Here is an 18,894-nt window from a genome sequence, read left to right as displayed (position 1 = left end):
CGAACCGGCGAGGAAACTTAATACGACAGCAGATCACATCTTGTACGTTGTGCCTCTGCCCTCTCCTTGGGCGCTCAGAACTCCTCAATGGTCATCTCCACTTCTGACTTAAGTCAGAACTAGTCAAAACCCGGGCTCCCCAGCGCTGCTGGCCAATTGGCATGGAGACCCTTAGTCTCCCTGTGCCAACTCAAGAGGGCCAATCCAAACTCCGTGACTCTAAACCAGCAGGCACCCCAGGCCGTGCAATCAATCAGAACCCCGACCTATCCCACACCTTCCTATCCAATTAGAACCCATGACCTTCAGTTCTAAGGACCAATAAGCATGAACTCTTCATCTGTCTTGCTTCCCGCCCCCCCCTGCCCTAGTCAAAATAACGGATCAGAAAACCAGTTTTCCAGCCAGCTAGTATCAGGTCCCCCCCACCACACACACATCCAACTATCCGGTTTGTCCTGGCTCCACTCAAATCAAGTTGTGCCGTCCTCGAGCTCATCATCCAGCCCTGAACAATAATAAATTAACCATGAACCAACCACAACCTGTTCCCTCTTCATGATTTCCAGCTTCCAAACCTTTAGTCCGTGCTGTGCCCATTCCTCACTCAATTCTATTCCCCACTGAGCAGTGAAGAAAGAGCCTTTTGTATCTTTCCTACTTTTATTTGACAATAACAAACTGTATATAAAAAGGGAGAAGGAAGGCGGGGGAGGCCCTGGATCTCCCCCTCTCTGTTTCCCCAAGCATCCTCCGCCCCTAGGCCCCAGCAGGGACCACCCCCTTCCCGCCTTATGGTGGAGTGGGGATCGACAGGCATGGAAATTGTGTGTGTGTGTGTGTGTGTGTGTGTGTGTGTGTAGGGGTGTCGGGGGGTCAAGGATGGAGAGGGGTCAAGAATTAGAGATAGGGCCTTCCCTCATCCCGCATCAGAGCTGGCACCCTGAGGAGGGGTCTTGAGGGAGCTATGAGGGTCCACAGATGTGCCTCAGCCTATGAGACGATAGAAGATCCAACATCCAAAAGTGACCCAGTGACTGGCCCAGCTGAGCTCTGACCACTTGTGGACAGTGTATGCCATGCCGTAGCCCTGTGGGAGAGAAAGAGGTGACAGTCCCACTCGGCAAGAACAAAAAAAGTTCTCAGGAAAACCCATCCTTTGTTTAAGGACATTTCTGTGACTCCATGCTAACCTACTAGGCAAGGCCCCAGAGAAGACACTGGGTACATGTAAAAGGTAAGAAGAATCAGGTGTTATTTTTTTTTCATGTTTTCTTCTTTAAATATTATTTTAAAAACAAAACAAGGCAATTCCGTCCTCTGACTTGTACTCTCCCTAATATAGAAGGAGCTCCTAGAAATCAATTTTTCAAAAAGAAAAAAGAAACCTGGTAAAGGAAGGGAGTATGCCATTCTCACAAAGGAAAAATCCCACTGATTCTTAAATATATGAAAAGATACTTAGCCTCACTCATAATCTTCCTCCTCTCAAACTGGCAAACCTATCCAGGAAGTCTGAGAGGCACTCTGTTGGTAGGGCAACGGGGATGATCAGACACTGCTGGGGGGAGGCAAAAAAGTAACTCCTTCATTGTAACTCTCAAGGCTAGATCCTTTAGTTCTGTCTGCACCTGTGTGGATCCATATGGGTATGAGGGTATTAGTACTTGCTGTAGCACCATCTGCAATAGGAAAGGGCTGGAAATCACCTAGGTGTTCACTGATGACGGACAAACTACACTGTGTCATATCGTCATACCCTCGCAATGGAAAACAAATGAATGAGGACATTCCATGTACTTATGCGGAAGATTTTCAAGAACGATTATGTGAAAACAGTGACATGCAGAATGGTATCATTCATGAGTTCTTTTAGGGTAAAACCTGGGGTGGGGGGGGAATCAAAATATAAATCTACTGTTGTGCTTATATTTTAGTGGGACATTTTAATGAAGTGAATAAAAATAGTTACCTGTAGGAGGGGAGGAAGGAGACCGTAGGAGCAAGACTTTTCCCTGAACATCTTGAATACTGTTTTGTTTTTGAACCTTGTGATCTATGCATTAACTATTTTTAAATGTTTTAGTAAAAATTAAAACCCCAATTTTGCACACTCAACCTGAATGAAGATTAAAAATTGTTTTTAATGACAAAATAGAAAATAAAAGTTTTATTTTCAATTAAAAATAAAAAACGCAACTAAAAGAGAAGCAAAACCTGGATCCTGCAAGAGCCATGTGAAGAAACAGTATTTTTAAAATCATCTTTCATTTAAAAAGGGAGTAAAATCTGGAATGTGCATACTCCACATGAATAAAAATAGCACATACATTTTAATGTACATTTTTAAAGCAGAATCCAGAGTTTGCACATTCAACCTGAGTAAAAATACTTCTTAATTAAATAAGAAAGAAACCTTATGCATTCTATTGAAACAAAAATATGATGAAATAATTAATTTTTTGAAGAGTAAAACCTGGGGGTGCCTGGGCGGCTCAGTTGGTTAAGAGGCTGCCTTCAGCTCAGGTCATGATCCTGGGGTCCTGGGATTGAGCCCCTGCGTTGGGCTCCTTGCTTGCCAGGGAGCCTGCTTCTCCCTCGCCCTCGGCCCCTCCCTCCTCTGCTCCTGTTTCTCTCTTTCTCTCTCTCTCTCTCTCACACACACACACACACACACACACACACAAATAAATAAACAAAATGTAAAAAAAAAGAAAACTGGGATTTTGCTCATCTCTATAAAATAAATTTTATAAGTAAACTAAACATAGTTTGCACGCCTTGCCCTAATAAGAGCCCCAACAGGATGAGTCCAGCAGAAGGACCCTGAGAAAGGAGGATCCAGGAGCACTAGCTTCGCAAGTGCTAGACAGACACATGACACGAGGTCCTCAATGCCTCAGCCTCTTCACCTTTGCTCTCATGGTTCCCATGAGCGGGTAGCACGTCCCTAAGTAACCTCCAGCCCAGGGCCCCACCTCACCTGCTCCTCTGTGGTGTCGTCCACATCGACATCAAACAGGGAGCCCAGGTAGGCCAGGTGGAAGATGGCCAGGGCCCCAAAGAGCAGGTTTAAGACTCGCACCCCCAGGCCCTGTGGGGGACAGATGGATATGCTTGGCAGCTGGATCTACTCACTGTCCCCCAGCCCCGCCCGGCCAGGGGAGCCCAGGGAGATGCACAAAGCCCAGTGGGTCCCAGGAAGGAGGATGTCCAGGGCACAGGGCACCCCCTGGGGTTTGGATCTTCCTACGGGAGCCCCAGAGGTATCCAGGGATGAGGGTACTGTTAGCCTGGGGGCATCCAGGGGGAGAGGCGAGTGTTGAGGCAGAGGAGGAAGAATGGAGGGGCTTCAGCTGGGGGCTTATGGTGATAAACGTTGGTTGCCAGGCGGGAGGCAAATCTGAGGTGGTCCATATTTCTTATTGCAAACAATGAAAAAACGAACAGAAAGGTATCCTCACCATGACCTATGAGATCCACCCTTCCCCACCGCCCTCGCTCACTGGGCTCAAGCCACACGGGCCTCCTTGTTGTTCCCCAAATATTCCAGGCTCTCCCATCTCAGAGCTTTTACACAGGTTGTTCTCTCCCTACCTGGAATGCCTCTCTTCCTCATCTCCTCCAGTTCAAGAACTCAAAAGTCACTTCCCTATTTAAAATTGAAACCATTCACACCCCCGCCCCATACTTCCCTTCCCCTTTCCCTCACGTCTTTTTTCCTTGGCATTAATCCCAATCTAAGAAACTATTATACTTTCGTGACTTTTTAAAAATTTACTGTCTTATCTGTTAAAAGGCTTGTCCCATACGGCTGGGACTTTAGTCTCTTTTGTTCACCACTGTGTCCCCAGGGCCTAGAACAGTGCCTGATACCAGCCGGTGCTCAATAAATATTCACGGGGCGAGGTGGGGAACGGATGCCAGGTGTGTATACAGCAGAGGCTTGATAATGTTTGTGAGAGAAATGGATGCCAGGGTTCTGGGGATGGCTCAGGCACCAGGAGAGGAAGCTGGACACCCTGAGACGGACAGAAGATGGAGACGGAAGTAACGTTCTTGAGGGGAAGTGTTGGGCATGAGGTTGCCCGGGCTGAACCCTCACCAAGCGATGCCGGTGCGAACAGTTTGGTGGGCACCGTTTCGACAAGACGCAGGCACTGAGGATCCGAGCCAGGCGCTTCCGGAGGACTGGGGTGGATGCCAGGAGGTAAGGGGGTCAGGTTAGCCTCAGGGGACAATGGTTCTAGCCCTGCCCCCACCTCCTATCCCATCTGCTGGGCTGGGCTCAGCACTCACCATGTTCCACATAAGTGATAAACGCCAGGGACAGCAGCACCGCAGCCAAATGGAAGCTGAAGCCCTGGAGGGCCCAGGGGGCAAGGAGGTGAGTAAGGAGAGGCCCTGCCCCCCCCCAGCTCTCCCCACCCCACATCCCGCTCTGCCCTGCTCACGTGCAGGAGGGCACTGGCTGCATAGGTAACCAGCACGGCTGAGAAGGTCCCCAGGCGGAGAGCATTCTTGAAAACATCTGGAAGGGGGAGATGCAAATCAAGAGTCTTCTGGGATTCCCCTCTGCCCTCCCCAGGGGGCCAGAGGGCAAGGAGAGGAACCCACAATCTACTGGAGCCCCCAGGATAAAATCTTTATCATGGTCCCAAATGTCCCATGTCCAAAACTCAGCTCCTCATCTTCCCTCCTGAGCTGCTCCTCCCATAGCACCCCCAAGTTCAGCCAAGGTCAACTCTACTCTTCCCGCTCCTCAGAGCAAAAACCTAAAATCACCCTCGCTCTGCCCTCTTCTACCCTCTCCCCCATTTCCACAACCAAACTCTCAGCAAATCCTGTCAGTTCCATCTCCAGAATGTATCCAGAATCTGCCCTCTCTTCACACCCACTGCCACCACCATCACAGCTTGCTTGGACTACTGCCGTGACCTCCTCCCTGCTTCCACCTTGTCTGCTCTCACAGCAGCTGGAGGGGCTTGTTACAACCCAAGTCAGCCCTCAGCCCTCTTCTGCTCACACCCCTGCTGTGGTGCCACTTCTGAGAAAAAGCCCCAGTCCTCCCTGTGGCCAGTGAAGCCCTCCAGCCCCCTGTTACCTTTCTGCCCTCACCTCCTGCTGCTGGTCCCCACTCACTCTGCTCTCCCGGCCCTGATCTCCTCCCTGTTCCTCAGATACATGCACAGTATGCTGCCTCAGGGCCTTTGCACCGGCTGTTCCCTCCATCTGTTTACCCTCTTCCCCCACACATCGGTATTGCTTGTTCTTTCATCTAGCTCACGTCTTTGCTCAAATGTCACCTCCTCAGTGGGACTTACTCTGGCTAATTTATTTAAAATTGCAACACTCCCCCTGCCCTCACTCCTGCCAACACTCCCAGATCATCTTTACCTGCTTCATTTTTTTTTTACCATAGCACCTGTCACCACTTGCACTATTACGTATTATTTTTTTCTCTTACTGTCTGCTCTCCCCACAAAAATGTCAGCTCCACAGGGGCCAGGGACTTTTTTCCCCCTGGTTCCTGCAGTATCTTCAGTGCCTAGTATACAATAGGTTCTCAGTAAACATTACATGAATGGGGAAGGGCCTGGATCGAGGGCTCCCAACTCTCTTGGAGCAGTGACTTGGTGACTCACAGTTATTTAGCCAATAAGACATGGGCAGGTTCCAGCTCGTGACAACTTCCACCATGGACCGGGGCAGCTCCACGTTCAGTGGCTTGGATACAGTCAGGTCCCTGTAGGCAAAAGAGACCTGCAAATTCATCTGGGGTCTCAAGCCATCCATCTGACCTCCATACTTTTATTTTGGCTGTTCCCTCCCCTGGGACTCCCTCCCACCTCCCTGCAGCTCCTCTAGGCAGCACCCTAAGGGAGAGGGGGGGCCCCCAGCCCTCCCCACCATTCCAGGTGATCCTTCTCCTCGGTGAAGCCGGCCCCTGCCAACGTGGCCGTGGCCTCGGACAGAAAGCCCACAAAATAGTTGCTGAAGTGGAAGGAGACAGCACTCTCGTAGGCTCGCAGCCACCTGGGGAGAAAGTGGTTGGGGGGAGAGAAGGATCACTCCCAGGCCCGGCATGACACCCCACCACATGTCAGGTCCCCAGCCCCACTCTGCAGACTCACCTTACCATGGTGCCCCTAGGGCCCCCAGGGGTCAGGAAGGCAGCAGAGAAGAAAGGAAAGAGAGTCAGAGAGGACCTGGAGGCTGGGCGGAGTTGTTTGTAGACAAGACAAGACAGAAACATGGCAGCAAAAGATAGTCACATGCACACGTACACTCTCAGTTTCACACGCCTCAAGGGGAAGTGTGCGCAGCCCTACGGTATGACCTGGTCCTACAGCCTCACATGGCCAGACATCCAGACCCAGCCACTGTCAGAGGCCTGACCTCACCACGCCACACAGCGACACAGCCACAAGGCCAGACACAAATGCTATCAGACTCCCAGCCTCACAGCCGTCCAGTCTGACCCAGTGATGCTAAGATACACCAGAGTCCTTTACTTAGGCACAGACACAACCAGGTAAAATGCTTTGCACACGTAGGCGATACTACGCTCAACCCAGTCATCCTGTCAGCTGTACAGTCAGACATGGTGAAAGACAGACTGCAGCCCGGACAAAGTGTAGGTTCTGGAATTGGGCCTGGGAATAATGCCCGGATGCTTAGCTAGGTGACACTCGTTAAATCTCTCCACCCTTTGGGGGCCTCATTCAGCATCAGACACCATCAGCGGCCAGTGAGTGGGGGCACTGGGTCATACAGTCAACAGTCAAACAAACAGTTGGATGAAATCCTACAGTCACACTAGAAAGTGGATGGTCAGTCCCACAGATAGGCATGGACACATCGTCGGTCATGAGGCCACAGCCAGACAACACCAGGCAGCCAGACAAGGCAGACTCACAGGCAGAATCTGTCACAGACAGGCACACAACAAGCTATGCATGGTCAGACCCATTCCCAGCCAGAGTCACAGACGACCCAGCTTTATCTTTTCCAGTGACAGGCACACATCCCATCACTGACAAAGGCACAGAGAGACAGCTGGAACACCAGTCCCACACAGAGGGTGAGTAGCTGACAGGTGAACGACCCACATACACCAGTGTCACAGGCAGGTCGGCGTCACCCACCAATATATACTTGTCAATCCCCATTGTCATCCCATAATTTGTTCCTAGCCGTAAACTAGGTGGACAGCCAGGCACAGTTGGGAGTGTCAGTCACATGGAGTCACAGAGCTAACTGTGGTCGAACAACAGCCATAGACACTCAGCCTCTGTCTAGTCATGGGATAGATGGTCCAACAGTCTCGGACTTACAGAACAAACCAGACACAGACTGCGCCCCCCCACCCCGACCCCTAGTCAGCCCCACTTGCCCTTAGCACCTGCCCTCATTTACCTGGCTTTGCGTTTCTTGCTGTAGTAACAGAAGACAGACAGAAGAATTAAGAGACAGGCTCAGAGCTGGGGAGACCCCAGGTCCCTCCCCAACCCCCTCCCTGTTGGGCAGAGGCCTCGAAGGCTGTGCTCACTTGCGAAGGAGGCGGTCACCATCAAGGGGGATGAAGTATGGGAAGAGGTAGGGGCCCACACAGGTGGACAGCACAAGGCACAGGAGGGCCAACGCCAGGCTCCGGGCCACCTTCTGCAGCCATTGGCGGCTCTGTGGGGATCAAGGCTCCATGAACACTGCCCCACCATGGCTCCCACAGTCCCTGCCCACCTGTCCACCCAGGACCTCACCAGCGGGCGGCCTTGGACAGCCTGTAGGTAGCTGTGGAAGGATATCCAGGGCCCAAAGACGATGGTGCCCACGAAGTAGAGGTAGCCCATGAACTCCATGGGCGAGGGCACTGCACCCACCTCGCCCCGGTCCAGGTCGAAGCCCAGAGACACCGCCTTCATGGCCACGATCATCTGGGCCCCTATGTGTGGCGCCCATGGTCAAGTGGACAGGCAAAGAGCAGGTCCGCGTGGGGGAATGGGGAGCACCAGGTGAGAGGTGGTGGGAGATGAGGAGGTCAGGTGTGGACGGGTGGGCACGGTGTCAGACAGGCAGGTGAGCAGAGGGGGCCCAGGACCAGCAGACGCCTTGAGTCAAGTGTCAGGCGCTTGCGCACGTGAGACAGGATAGACAGATGGCGCGGGGGGGGGGGTGGTGGTGGAGGGGAAGGCATGGGAGAGAGAAACACAGATGTAAGGGGAATCTGAGGCCCGCGTGTCCACCAGGGCAGGCAGATGAGGGAGAAAAGCAGGGAAGGACAGACAGGGTTGGGGGAGTTAGGAGCCGTGGGGCAGGGCAGGAAGACAGGGGCGGGAGGGGGCAGGTGAGAGGGCAGGGACCACCTACCTCGCATCTTGTGCCATGTCACGGTGTCCACCATGTGCATCTCACTACGGAAAAAAGGTGGTCTTGGCTCCATGATTCCCACGGTCTCAGAGACCACAAAGTGGGGGAAACCCAGGCGCAGAGACGTTACAGCTCCCCTCCCGGCACATCCCCATCCTGCACAATCTCCTGGAGGAATAATTCTCCAGGACTCAGGACTCCCTCCTCCAGGGGGAGCCCAAGCCCAGCCTGTCCGGTACAGCCTTTAGAAAGAACCAGTCTCCCAGACTCCCGCACGCCCCCCCCCCCTCCCGGGAATCCCCTATGCCCTCCTCGTCCTGGACAGCCTCACGAGGAGTGGCCTGGGCCCCCCGCTCCCCCCCCCCCGCCCTTTGGCCCACAACGTGGGGAGGAGGACTCGCACCCATACCCCATGAGCAGGTAGATGAGGATGGTGACTGATAGGAAGACGCCGCGATGGGAGGAATGTCGGCAGAGGAACAGCACGAGGTAGCACAAGAGGCTGAGCAGCACGACCCAAACCATGTGCAGCTGGAAGAAGTGGTAGAGGCTGAAGAACCCCCCTGCCACAGTGCTCGCATGCTTCAGGTAGGACGGCAACCCTTCGGGTGGAGCGGGGGGGAGACAAAGAGAACAAGAACGGGAAGTTGGCTGGGCCGGGAGGAAGGGAGGGCCACCGGGCAGAGGGCAGAATAAGAGGTGGCAATGTGGTGAGATTGCAGGGGTGGGGAGGGGGGAGGGGGCCGAAGCGGGTGAGCTTGAGAGGGGAGCCGAGAAGAAACATCTGTAAAGGACATTTTTGGGAACCCTGGGTGAAATATGAATATTGACTTATGTTGGATAATTATTATCGCACCCAGATTATATTTCTTGGGGAGGAGGGGGAGGGTGTGCTTGTTGGGGCTAGATGTCCTTGTTCTTGGGGAGGCACACACTGAAGGGTTTGGGGCGAAGTGTCAGCACATTCTTCACAGGATTCAGGAAGATGATAGATAGGTAGATAGAGCTAGTGTTAAGATGTTGACAGTTGGGGGGGCGCCTGGGTGGCTCAGTGGGTTAAGCCTCTGCCTTCCGCTCAGGTCATGATCCCAGGGTCCTCGGATCGAGCCCCGCATCGAGCCCCGCATCGAGCCCCACATCGAGCCCCACATCGAGCCCCACATCGAGCCCCGCATCAGGGCTCTCTGCTCAGCAGGGAGCCTGCTTTCCCTCCTCTCTCTCTCTGCCTGCCTCTCTCCCTACTTGTGATCTCTGTCTGTCAAATAAATAAATAAAATCTTAAAAAAAAAGATGTTGACAGTTGGAGAATCTGATAATGCATATATAGGTGTTCAGAACATTATCCTTTCAGCTTAACTTTTTGGTAAGTTCAAAATATTTCAAAATGATAAACCTTGTCGGGGGGACATCCATTTAAAACAAAAGAAAAAAAAGGGGCACCTGGCTGGCTCAGTTGGTGGAGAGTGCAACTCTTGATCTCGGGTCATGAGTTCGAGCCCCACACTGGATGTAGATTACAAAAAAAAAATCAATAAATAAACATTAAAGAAAAGAAAAGGAAAAGAAAGTGTAGAAGCTTTGAATCTCAGATTTCCAAAATTCTCAGCATCCTATAAGAAAGTTGGGAACTTGGAATTGTATCATTTGGATACAGGCTTGCCACGATTGTGGAAGAATTCCAGAATCCCACAATCCAGAAATCTCATCATGCCCGGACTCTCAAAATCCAGAATGCCAGCATTTTGGAAGGCTACACTATGAGAATTTCTATTTGTCAGAATGCCCAAACTCTGTAACGTGGTACTTAGGGATTCCATAGCTGACATCGGCATCCCAGAAGCTTGTAACCTTGGGATGGAGACATTTCAGGATCCCAAGATCCAAGAAGCTCAGCTTTCTAGAATCCCAGAAACCCAGGCATACCGAAGGATGTGGCTTGTCATGGCAGGATGTGGCTTGGTGTGGTGTGGCATGGAGTGACTGGGCATAGCGGGACGTGGTGTAATAGAATGGCACTTGGGCTGCTGGCATGTGGTGGGCTAGACACGTTGGCATCCGGCTTGGCATGGCAAGATGTAGCAGGTTAAAATGTGGCTTGGGATGGATAAATGTGGTATGTGTGATACGGCCTCGGTGCTGGCACCTGGTGCGGCAAGCACTTACCAAGCCTCCAGAGGAGCCGGCAGGCGAGGCAGATGGCAAGGAGCAGCCAGATCTGATCAAGGCCCTGCTGGGCAGTAGGCAGGAGACAGCCCTGCAGCAGTTGCTGGAAAAATTCCTGGCGGCTGAAGGTGGCCATTGCAAACCCCCACGGATGGATGGACAGATGGATAGACCTGTCAAAGTGGGGACACACAGGGAGCCAGGATGTCCGTGGGGCAGACCATGCTCAAGAGATGGACTTGAACACTCAGATTTCAGTTTGGGGCTGTCCGTCAGGAGACATGGTCCTGGGGGGCTGGGAGAGGGTGTGAATGTCAGGTACATCCGACAGAGCCACCAACTGTGTGTGTGTGAATGGGCGTCCGGGGTGAACACACACAGCCCATGACCTGTAGTGAATGAAGGACCCGTGTCTCTTGTATGCTGTGAACAATCCGGGTCCGATGTAATTGAATGGTGTATATTCTAGGCCCACATATCAAATGGGGGGCCCCCCGGGTTTCCAAGGTAGAGTCACTTTGTGTGGAGGGCAAAGAGGGAGATCCTGTGACACTTGGGGGCCGTGTGCATCTCTTCTTCTATGGATGTGGGGGGTGTCCTGTATCCCCCGCGCGCCCCATCTCACCCCCACCTGGCCTCTTGTAGCCGCCAACAAAGCTCTGCCCAGGCCCGGGAGCTGCAGGGAGGTGAAGTTGGCAGTCAGGGATGTAGCAATTGGAGCAGTGGGAAAGGTGATGGAGAGGGGGCCCCAGGACACGCGCTGCAGACCCGCGCGGAGAGGCCGGCTCAGGATGGGAGCAGGGCAGCCGCACGCGCACTGCTGGCGACTTACCTGGCAGGAAGGAAGCTGCGGTCCTGGGGGCCGGGGACGCACCGCCGCCGCCACCGTCGCCGCCTCCTCCGGGCAGCCTCCCCCGCAGGCCGCAAGGCCGGGACCAGCTGCGGCTCCCTGGGCGGCGCGGAGAGCGGGCCCTTTAAATCCCGGGGAGGCCCGGCCGGCCAGCTCGGCCAATGAGAGGGCAGGAGAGGGGCGGGGACGGAGGAGGAGGGGAGCCGGAGGAGCGAGGGAAGGAGGAGCGGGAGGTTGAGAGGAGCGGGGCGCGGGAGGACGTCTGCGCGCGGAACGTTCGCGCCCGCACCTATCCGGCCTCTTGGGGCCGTTCCAGCCCCTTGAAGGTTCGCGTCGGGAGGTCTTCTGGCGGCCCGGAAACAAACTTTCCAATCGTCAAATTCCTAATCCTTCAAGAAGCTGAGACGCGGAGGGATGGGGGAGGGAAAAGGCAAGCCCGCTCCCGCGACCCGGCCCAACTGCCCACCCGCGCAAGTCTTCTGGCCACTTTTGTCCCCTTTCCCCCCCGTTTCACAGATAGGAGAATAAATTGAGATCTTTCCTTTCCCAACCGGTGAGGGAACTGAAGGAATCTCCAGCCCTACCCACCCGCAGAGACGGGTCAGAAGCATAATTACTGTGTCACCTAGGAGCACGAATTAGGCGCCTGTGCTTCCCCTAGGGATTCCTCGTGAGCACTTGGCTTGTCGTTGAGACTGATACGCCCGCATAACTCCCTACTGGACTCACTCCTGCCCTGAGGGTGACCCCAGCAACTAGTAGTGAGGGTTTCCTGTGCACTAGGAGGCCAGTACAGAGCATCAATCCGGGAGCATGTTTAAAAAGCGCTTACGGTGCCCCCAACAATGATTTCTTTTGGGTTCCATCTGCACCAACATGGAGGAGTTAGGCAGCACCTGGTGTATACCTCCCTAACCCTGCAGTGTCTGGACTCTCCACTCTGTCCCTAGGCTGATGAGGGGTTTATTATGACAAAGGGGGCATTTTCTGGGCACTTACTGCAAGTTTAGCAGAAGTTGGAAGAGAGAAGGAACCCCAGGTCAAGCTGGATCCCACCGTGACCCGAAGAATTTAAGGAAAACAGGGTCTAATCAGATTGATGAAACAAACGGGGCTTCAAACAAAAGAGTGGGATTACCTGTTCTTTCCTTGGAAATCTCAATGGCAGTTGAAGAGAAATGGATGCTTCATCTCTTTAAAAAATGTTAACAGGGATGCCTGGGTGGCTCAGTCGTTAAGCCGCTGCTTTTGGTGCAGGTCATGATCCCAGGGTACTGGATGGAGTCCCCCATTGGGCTCCTTGCTCCCCAGGGAGCCTGCTTCTGCCTGCTTGTGCACACACACTCTCCCTGACAAATAAATAAATAAAATCTTTTTTAAAAATGTTAAGGTGGGGCCGCCTGGGTGGCTCAGTTGGTTAAGTGTCTGCCTTCAGCTAAAGTCAGAATCCCTGGGGTTCTGGGATGGAGCACCGCATCAGGACGCCTGCTTCTACCTCTCCCACTCCCCTTGCTTGTGCTGCCTGTCTGTGTGTCTCTCCCTGTCAAATAAATAAATAAGATCTTTAAAAAAAATTAGAACGACAATTAGATATCATTTCACATCTACTAGATGTGGTGTTTCATATTTTTATCACTGGAGCTTTGTAGAGGGTAGGGGTATCTGTCAAATGTTTTAGCCTTTGTGGTCACTCCAGATTATGGTTTCTGGGCGTTTTAAATGGTCTTCCTGTAATTAAAGGGATGCAAATTAAGGCAATGAGATCGCATTTTTCACTTATTAGATTGGCAAAAAAATGCTTAGCCTCTGTCTTAGTCTCTGTCTCTGCCTCTATCTCTTTTTAATCTCTATATTTTTTCTAAACTATTTTATATATATATTTTTAAGATTTCATTTATTTGTCAGGGAGAGAGAGGAGAGAGCGCGAGCGCACAAGCAGGGGGAGAGGCTGGCTGAGGGAGAAGCAGGCTGCCCACTAAGCAAGAAGGCCCATGGGGAACTTGATCCCAGCACCCCTGGGATCATGTCCTGAGCCAAAGGCAGACATATAACTGATCAAAACACCAGGCATCCCTTTTCTAAACTATTTGATACTAGTTGCAGTTTTGATACCCTTTCAACTGAATACTTTAATATGAATTTACTAAGAACCAGGACATTTTCTTCCATTCCTACCAGCGGAGTCTGAATGTTCCAGTTTATCCACATCCTTACCAACACTTTGTTATTTGACTTTTTGATTATAGTTGTCATAGGCAGTGTGTCAATAAAGTCCTTTAAAAAAAAGATTTTATTTATTTATTTGACAGAGATCACAAGTAGGCAGAGAGGCAGGCGGGGGGGGGGGGCGGGGGAGGGGAAGCAGGCTCCCCACTGAGCAGAGAGCCCTTTGTGGGGCTCAATCCTGGGAAGATGTTGAGACCCTGAGCCGAAGGCAGAGGCTTAACCCACTGAGCCACCCAGACGCCCCAATAATGTCCTTTTAAAAAAGATTTTATTAGGGGCGCCTGGGTGGCTCAGTGGATTAAGCCGCTGCCTTCGGCTCAGGTCATGATCTCAGTGTCCTGGGATCGAGCCCCGCATCGGGCTCTTTGCTCGGCGGGAGCCTGCTTCTCTCTCTCTCTCTCTCTCTCTGCCTGACTCTCCACCTACTTGTGATCTCTCTCTCTGTCAAATAAATAAATAAAATCTTTAAAAAAAAAGATTTTATTAATTTATTTGAGAGAGAGTGAGAGGGAGAAGCAGGCTTTCCACTGAGCAGGGAGCCCCATGCAGGCTCGATCCCAGGACCTTGGGATCAGGACCTGAGCCATAGACATACATTAACTGACTGAGCCACTCAGGAGCCCCAATAATGTCCTTTTAAAAAAAAAATGAAGTATAGTTGACATACAATGTTACAGTTAATCTCAGGTGTACACACAGTGATTGGACTATTCTTTAAATGTAGTTATCATCTGTCACCATGCAATGTTATTACCTTACTATTGACTATACCCCCTATACCATACCTTTCAACCCTGTGACTTATTTTATAACTGGAAGTTTGAACCTCTTCATCCCCTTCACCTATTTCACCTGTGTCCTTTTATAGTTAAAGGAAATCCCAGGTCACAAGATACATTCTGTTATCTGGTCTTTTTAATCTCTTTCAATCTGGAACAATGTCTCGGTCTTCTCTTAACTTGCATGATCTTAATGTTTTTGCAGAGCATAGGGCAGGCAGTTCCTTGGAAGAATGTCCTTCAATTTGGGTTTATCTGATGTTTCCTCAGGATTTGATTTGCAATATGCATTTTTGGCAGGAATTCCACAGAAGTGACTGTGTTCTTCTCAGCATATCTGGAAGCTCAAGGTATTGGTTAATGGCAAAATGGTTGCTGTTAGCTTTGATCATTTGATTAAGGTGGTGCCTTCCAGGTTTCTCCACTGTAAAGCTACTATTTCCCCTTTGTAATTAAATGAGTATCTTGTGGGGCCCCTGGATGGCTCAGTCGGTTAAGCGGCTGCCTTCAGCTCAGGTTGTGATCCCAGAATCCTGGGCTTGAATCCCGAATTAGGCTCCCTGCTCAGTGGGAAGTCGGCTTCTCCCTCTCACTCTGCCGCTTCCCCCCGCTTGTACTCTCTCACTCACCCTCTTTATCTCTTAAATAAATAAATATAATCTTAAAATAAATAAATGAGTATCTTATATGAAAGACCTAAATGTGAGACAGGAATCCATCAAAATCCAAGAGGAGAACAGAGGCAGCAACATCTGTGACCTCAACTGCAGCAACTTCTAGCTAAACGCGACTCCAAAAGCCAGGGAAACAAAGGCATAAATGAACTACTGGGACTTCATCAAGATAAAAAGGTTTTGCAAAGGAAGCAGTCAACAAAACCAAAAGACAACCAACAGAATGGGAGAAGATATTTGCAAATGTCTTATCAGATAAAGGGCTTCGATCCAAAATCTATAAAGAACTTATCAAACTCAACACCCAAAAAACAAATAATCCAATCAAGAAATGGGCGGAAGACAGGAACAGACATTTCTCCAAAGAAGATGTAAAAACAGCCAGCAGACACTTGAAAAACTGCTCCACATCACCTGGTATCAGGGAAATACAAATCAAAACCACAATAAGATGCCACCTCACACCGGTCAGAATGGCTCAAATTAATGAGTCAGGAAACAATGATGTTGGCAAGGATACAGAAAAAGGGGAACCCTCTTACACTGTTGGCAGTCACGTGGAAAACAGTATGGAGATTCCTCAAAAACTTAAAAATAGAGCTACCCTATGACCCAGCAATTGCACTACTAGGTATTTACCCCAAAGATACAAACACAGTGATTTGAAGAGGCACCTGCACCCCAGTGTTTATAGCAGCAATGTCCACAATAGCCAAACTATGAAAAGAGCCCAGATGTCCATTGACAGGTGAATGGATAAAAAAGATATCGGGGTAGGGGCGCCTGGGTGGCTCAGTGGGTTAAAGCCTCTGCCTTCAGCTCAGGTCATGATCCCAGGGTCCTGGGATCGAGCCCCGCATCGGGCTCTCTGCTCAGCAGGGAGCCTTCTCCCCCCGCCCCATCTCTACCTGCCTCTGCCTACTTGTGATCTCTCTCTCTCTGTCAAATAAATAAATAAAATATTAAAAAAAAAAGATATAGGGGTGTCTGGGTGGCTCAGTCAGTTAAGGAGCTGTCTTTGGTTCAGGTCATGATCTCAGGGTCCTGGGATCCAGTCCCGTGTCAGGCTCCCTGCTCAGGAGGAGTCTGCTTCTCCTTCTCCCTCTCCCCACCAGCTTTGTGCTCTTGCTTTCTCAAACAAATAAATAAAATCTTTAAAAAAAGAAGATGTGATACACACACACACACACACACACAATATTACTGAGCCATCAGAAAATGAATTCTTGCCATTTTCAACAACATGGATGAATTCATACCATTTGCAACAACATGGTAGTAACACGGATGGGACTAGAGGGGATTATGCTAAATGAAATAAGTTAGTCAGAGAAAGACAAGTATCATATGATTTCACTCATATGTGGAATTTATGAAACAAAATAGAAAGGGGTGCCTGGGTGACTTAGCTAAGTGTCTGCCTTTGGCTCAGGTCATGATCCCAGGGTCCTGGGATCAAGCCCCACATCAGGCTCCCTGCTCAGTGGGAGACCGCTTCTCCTCCTCTCTCTGCCTTTCTCCCCAGCTTGTACTCTTTCTCTTTCAAATAAATAAAATCTTAAAAAAGGAAACAAAATAGAGGATCATCAGAGAAGGTAGGGAAAAATAAAACAAGATGAAATCAGAGAGGGAGACAAACTTTAAGAGACTCAACTCTAGTAAACAAACAGGGTTGCTGGAGGGGAGAAGGTTTGGGGGATGAGGTAACTGCGTGATGGACATTAAGGAGGGCATGGGATGTAATGAACACTGGGTGTTATATAAGATTGATGAATCACTGAACTCTATTTCTGAAATGAATAATACACTACATGTTAATTTAAAAATTAAAAAAATAATGAAGAACATTAAAAAATGAGTATTTTGTGGGGACATACTTTGAGATTAGGTAACTCTTCTACCATTCCTCAAATTTTCACTTACTAATTTTTTTTTTATTATTTAAGATTTTATTTATTTATTTGACAGAGAGAGACACAGTGAGAGAGGGGACACAACCAGGGGAGTGGGAGAGGGAGAAGCAGGCTTCCCGCTGAGTGGGGAACCTGATGAGGAACTCGATTCCAGGACTCTGGGATCATAACCTGAGCCAAAGGCAGACACTTAAGGACTGAGTCACCCAAGCATCCCTCCACGAACTAATTTAGCATCCCTTGGTGATTCTTACCTGAAACAATTACCACTAAGATGATGGCCAAATGATGGTTTTCTCTTACATGTATAGCTGGGATTTTATGGTAAGGAAGAATTTTCTCTTCCTCCCCATGTCTTTATTTATTCATTTGTTTATTTGTATTAGTATGGGACCCACGGGTTCTTCTTTTAATTTACAGGTTAAAGCCTGTTCCTATCTTTACAAAAGTAGATTAATTCAGATATAATTTACAGACTATAAAACTCATCCATGGGGGCACCTGGGTGGCTCAGTGGGTTAAAGCCTCTGCCTTCAGCTCAGGTGATGATCTCAAGGTCCTGGGATCGAGCCCCACATCGGCCTCTCTGCTCAGCGGGGAGCCTGCTTCCCTTCCTCTCTCTCTCTGCCTGCCTCTCTGCCTACTTGTGATCTCTGTCTGTCAAATAAATAAATAAAATATTAAAAAAAAACTCATCCATGTTAGTTGTACAATGCAATGGTAGTTACTATATTTAGAAACTTGTGTAAAGATCACCACAACCTATTTTTAGGACATTTCAGTCATCCCGAAAAGAAACTTTGTGCCCACACAGAGCCTGATGTGGGGCTCAATCCCATAACCCAGAGATAATGACCTGAGCCAAAACCGAGCTGGATGCTCAACGGACTGTGCCACCCAGGCGCCCCAGAAGTTTTTTTTTTTTTTTTTTTTTTTTTTAAAGATTTATTTATTTATTTATTTGACAGAGAGAAATCACAAGTAGATGGAGAGGCAGGCAGAGAGAGAGAGGGAAGCAGGCTCCCTGCTGAGCAGAGAGCCCGATGCGGGACTCGATCCCAGGACCCTGAGATCATGACCTGAGCCGAAGGCAGCGGCTTAACCCACTGAGCCACCCAGGCGCCCGCCCCAGAAGTTTTTAATGTTGACATAGCCAACTTGCTTATTTTATCTTTCATTGCCTGTGTTTTTGGTATCATATCCAAGAAATCATTACCAAACCCAATGTCATGTTTTCTTCTAAGAAGGCCTTTATATCAATTTTGAGTTAATTTTTGCATATGGTGTGAGGTATGATTCCACCTTCATTTTTTTGCATGTAGGTATCCAGTTTGTCCAGCACCATTTGTTGAAAAGAACTCTCATTATTTATTTTAATGCTCAAACTGTTCTAGATTTGGCCACTGAGAGTCTCCTCCATTTGGTTCCTGTGTCCTTTTGACATATCTCCATCATTTTTAAAAAAGATTGTATTTATTTATGAGAGAGGGAACACAAGCAGGGGGAGCAGCAGGCAGAGGGAGAAGCAGGCTTCCGGCTGAACAAGGAGCCCAACGTGGGACCAGATCCCAGGACCCTGGGATTGTGACCTGAACCAAAGGCTGACGCTTAACTGACTGGGCCATACAGGTGTCCCACTCTATCACTTTTTAGTACATCTTTCTAAAGATCACATCAGGATGTTTCAGGCTCATCTTGTATGTTCACAGTCATGGCCCTGGGGTCAGCCATTTCCCCCTAAGAAGCCTTGTTTCTCTTTTTTTTTTTTAAAGATTTATTTATTTATTTATTTGACAGAGAGAGATCACAATTAGGCAGAGAGGCAGGCAGAGAGAGAGGAGGAAGCAGGCTCCCTGCTGAGCAGAGAGCCCGATGCGGGACTCGATCCCAGGACCCTGAGATCATGACCTGAGCCGAAG

At 49.8% G+C, this 18,894-nt stretch overlaps 1 protein-coding gene across 4 annotated transcripts; it reads right to left on the bottom strand.

Moving 5' to 3' along the window:
* Positions 1 to 649: 649 nt before the first annotated feature.
* Positions 650 to 11,540, bottom strand: PORCN (porcupine O-acyltransferase). 4 transcript variants are annotated; one of them, XM_032329668.1, is made up of 15 exons: positions 11,366 to 11,529; positions 10,534 to 10,706; positions 8,780 to 8,972; positions 8,371 to 8,414; positions 7,764 to 7,945; positions 7,553 to 7,683; positions 7,420 to 7,437; positions 6,135 to 6,149; positions 5,911 to 6,036; positions 5,646 to 5,746; positions 4,455 to 4,531; positions 4,300 to 4,363; positions 4,106 to 4,191; positions 2,984 to 3,094; positions 650 to 1,090 (listed from the first exon to the last, which is right to left on the bottom strand). In XM_032329668.1, the coding sequence occupies exons 2-15, from the start codon at positions 10,667 to 10,669 to the stop codon at positions 989 to 991; spliced, it is 1,386 nt and encodes a 461-aa protein (XP_032185559.1). In that variant the 5' UTR covers positions 10,670 to 10,706; positions 11,366 to 11,529; the 3' UTR covers positions 650 to 988. The 4 variants fall into 4 exon arrangements, with proteins under 4 accessions (XP_032185559.1, XP_032185562.1, XP_032185560.1 ...); XM_032329671.1 differs by lacking the exon at positions 2,984 to 3,094 and having other exon boundaries at positions 11,366 to 11,540; XM_032329669.1 differs by lacking the exon at positions 6,135 to 6,149 and having other exon boundaries at positions 11,366 to 11,530.
* Between the last annotated feature and the right edge of the window lie 7,354 nt (positions 11,541 to 18,894).

The sequence above is a fragment of the Mustela erminea genome, chromosome X (assembly GCF_009829155.1).
Source record: "Mustela erminea isolate mMusErm1 chromosome X, mMusErm1.Pri, whole genome shotgun sequence".
NCBI classification, from domain to species: Eukaryota; Metazoa; Chordata; class Mammalia; order Carnivora; family Mustelidae; genus Mustela; species Mustela erminea.
The sequence above is the reverse complement of the archived record's forward strand: the minus strand, read 5'-3'. Positions and strand labels throughout refer to the sequence as shown.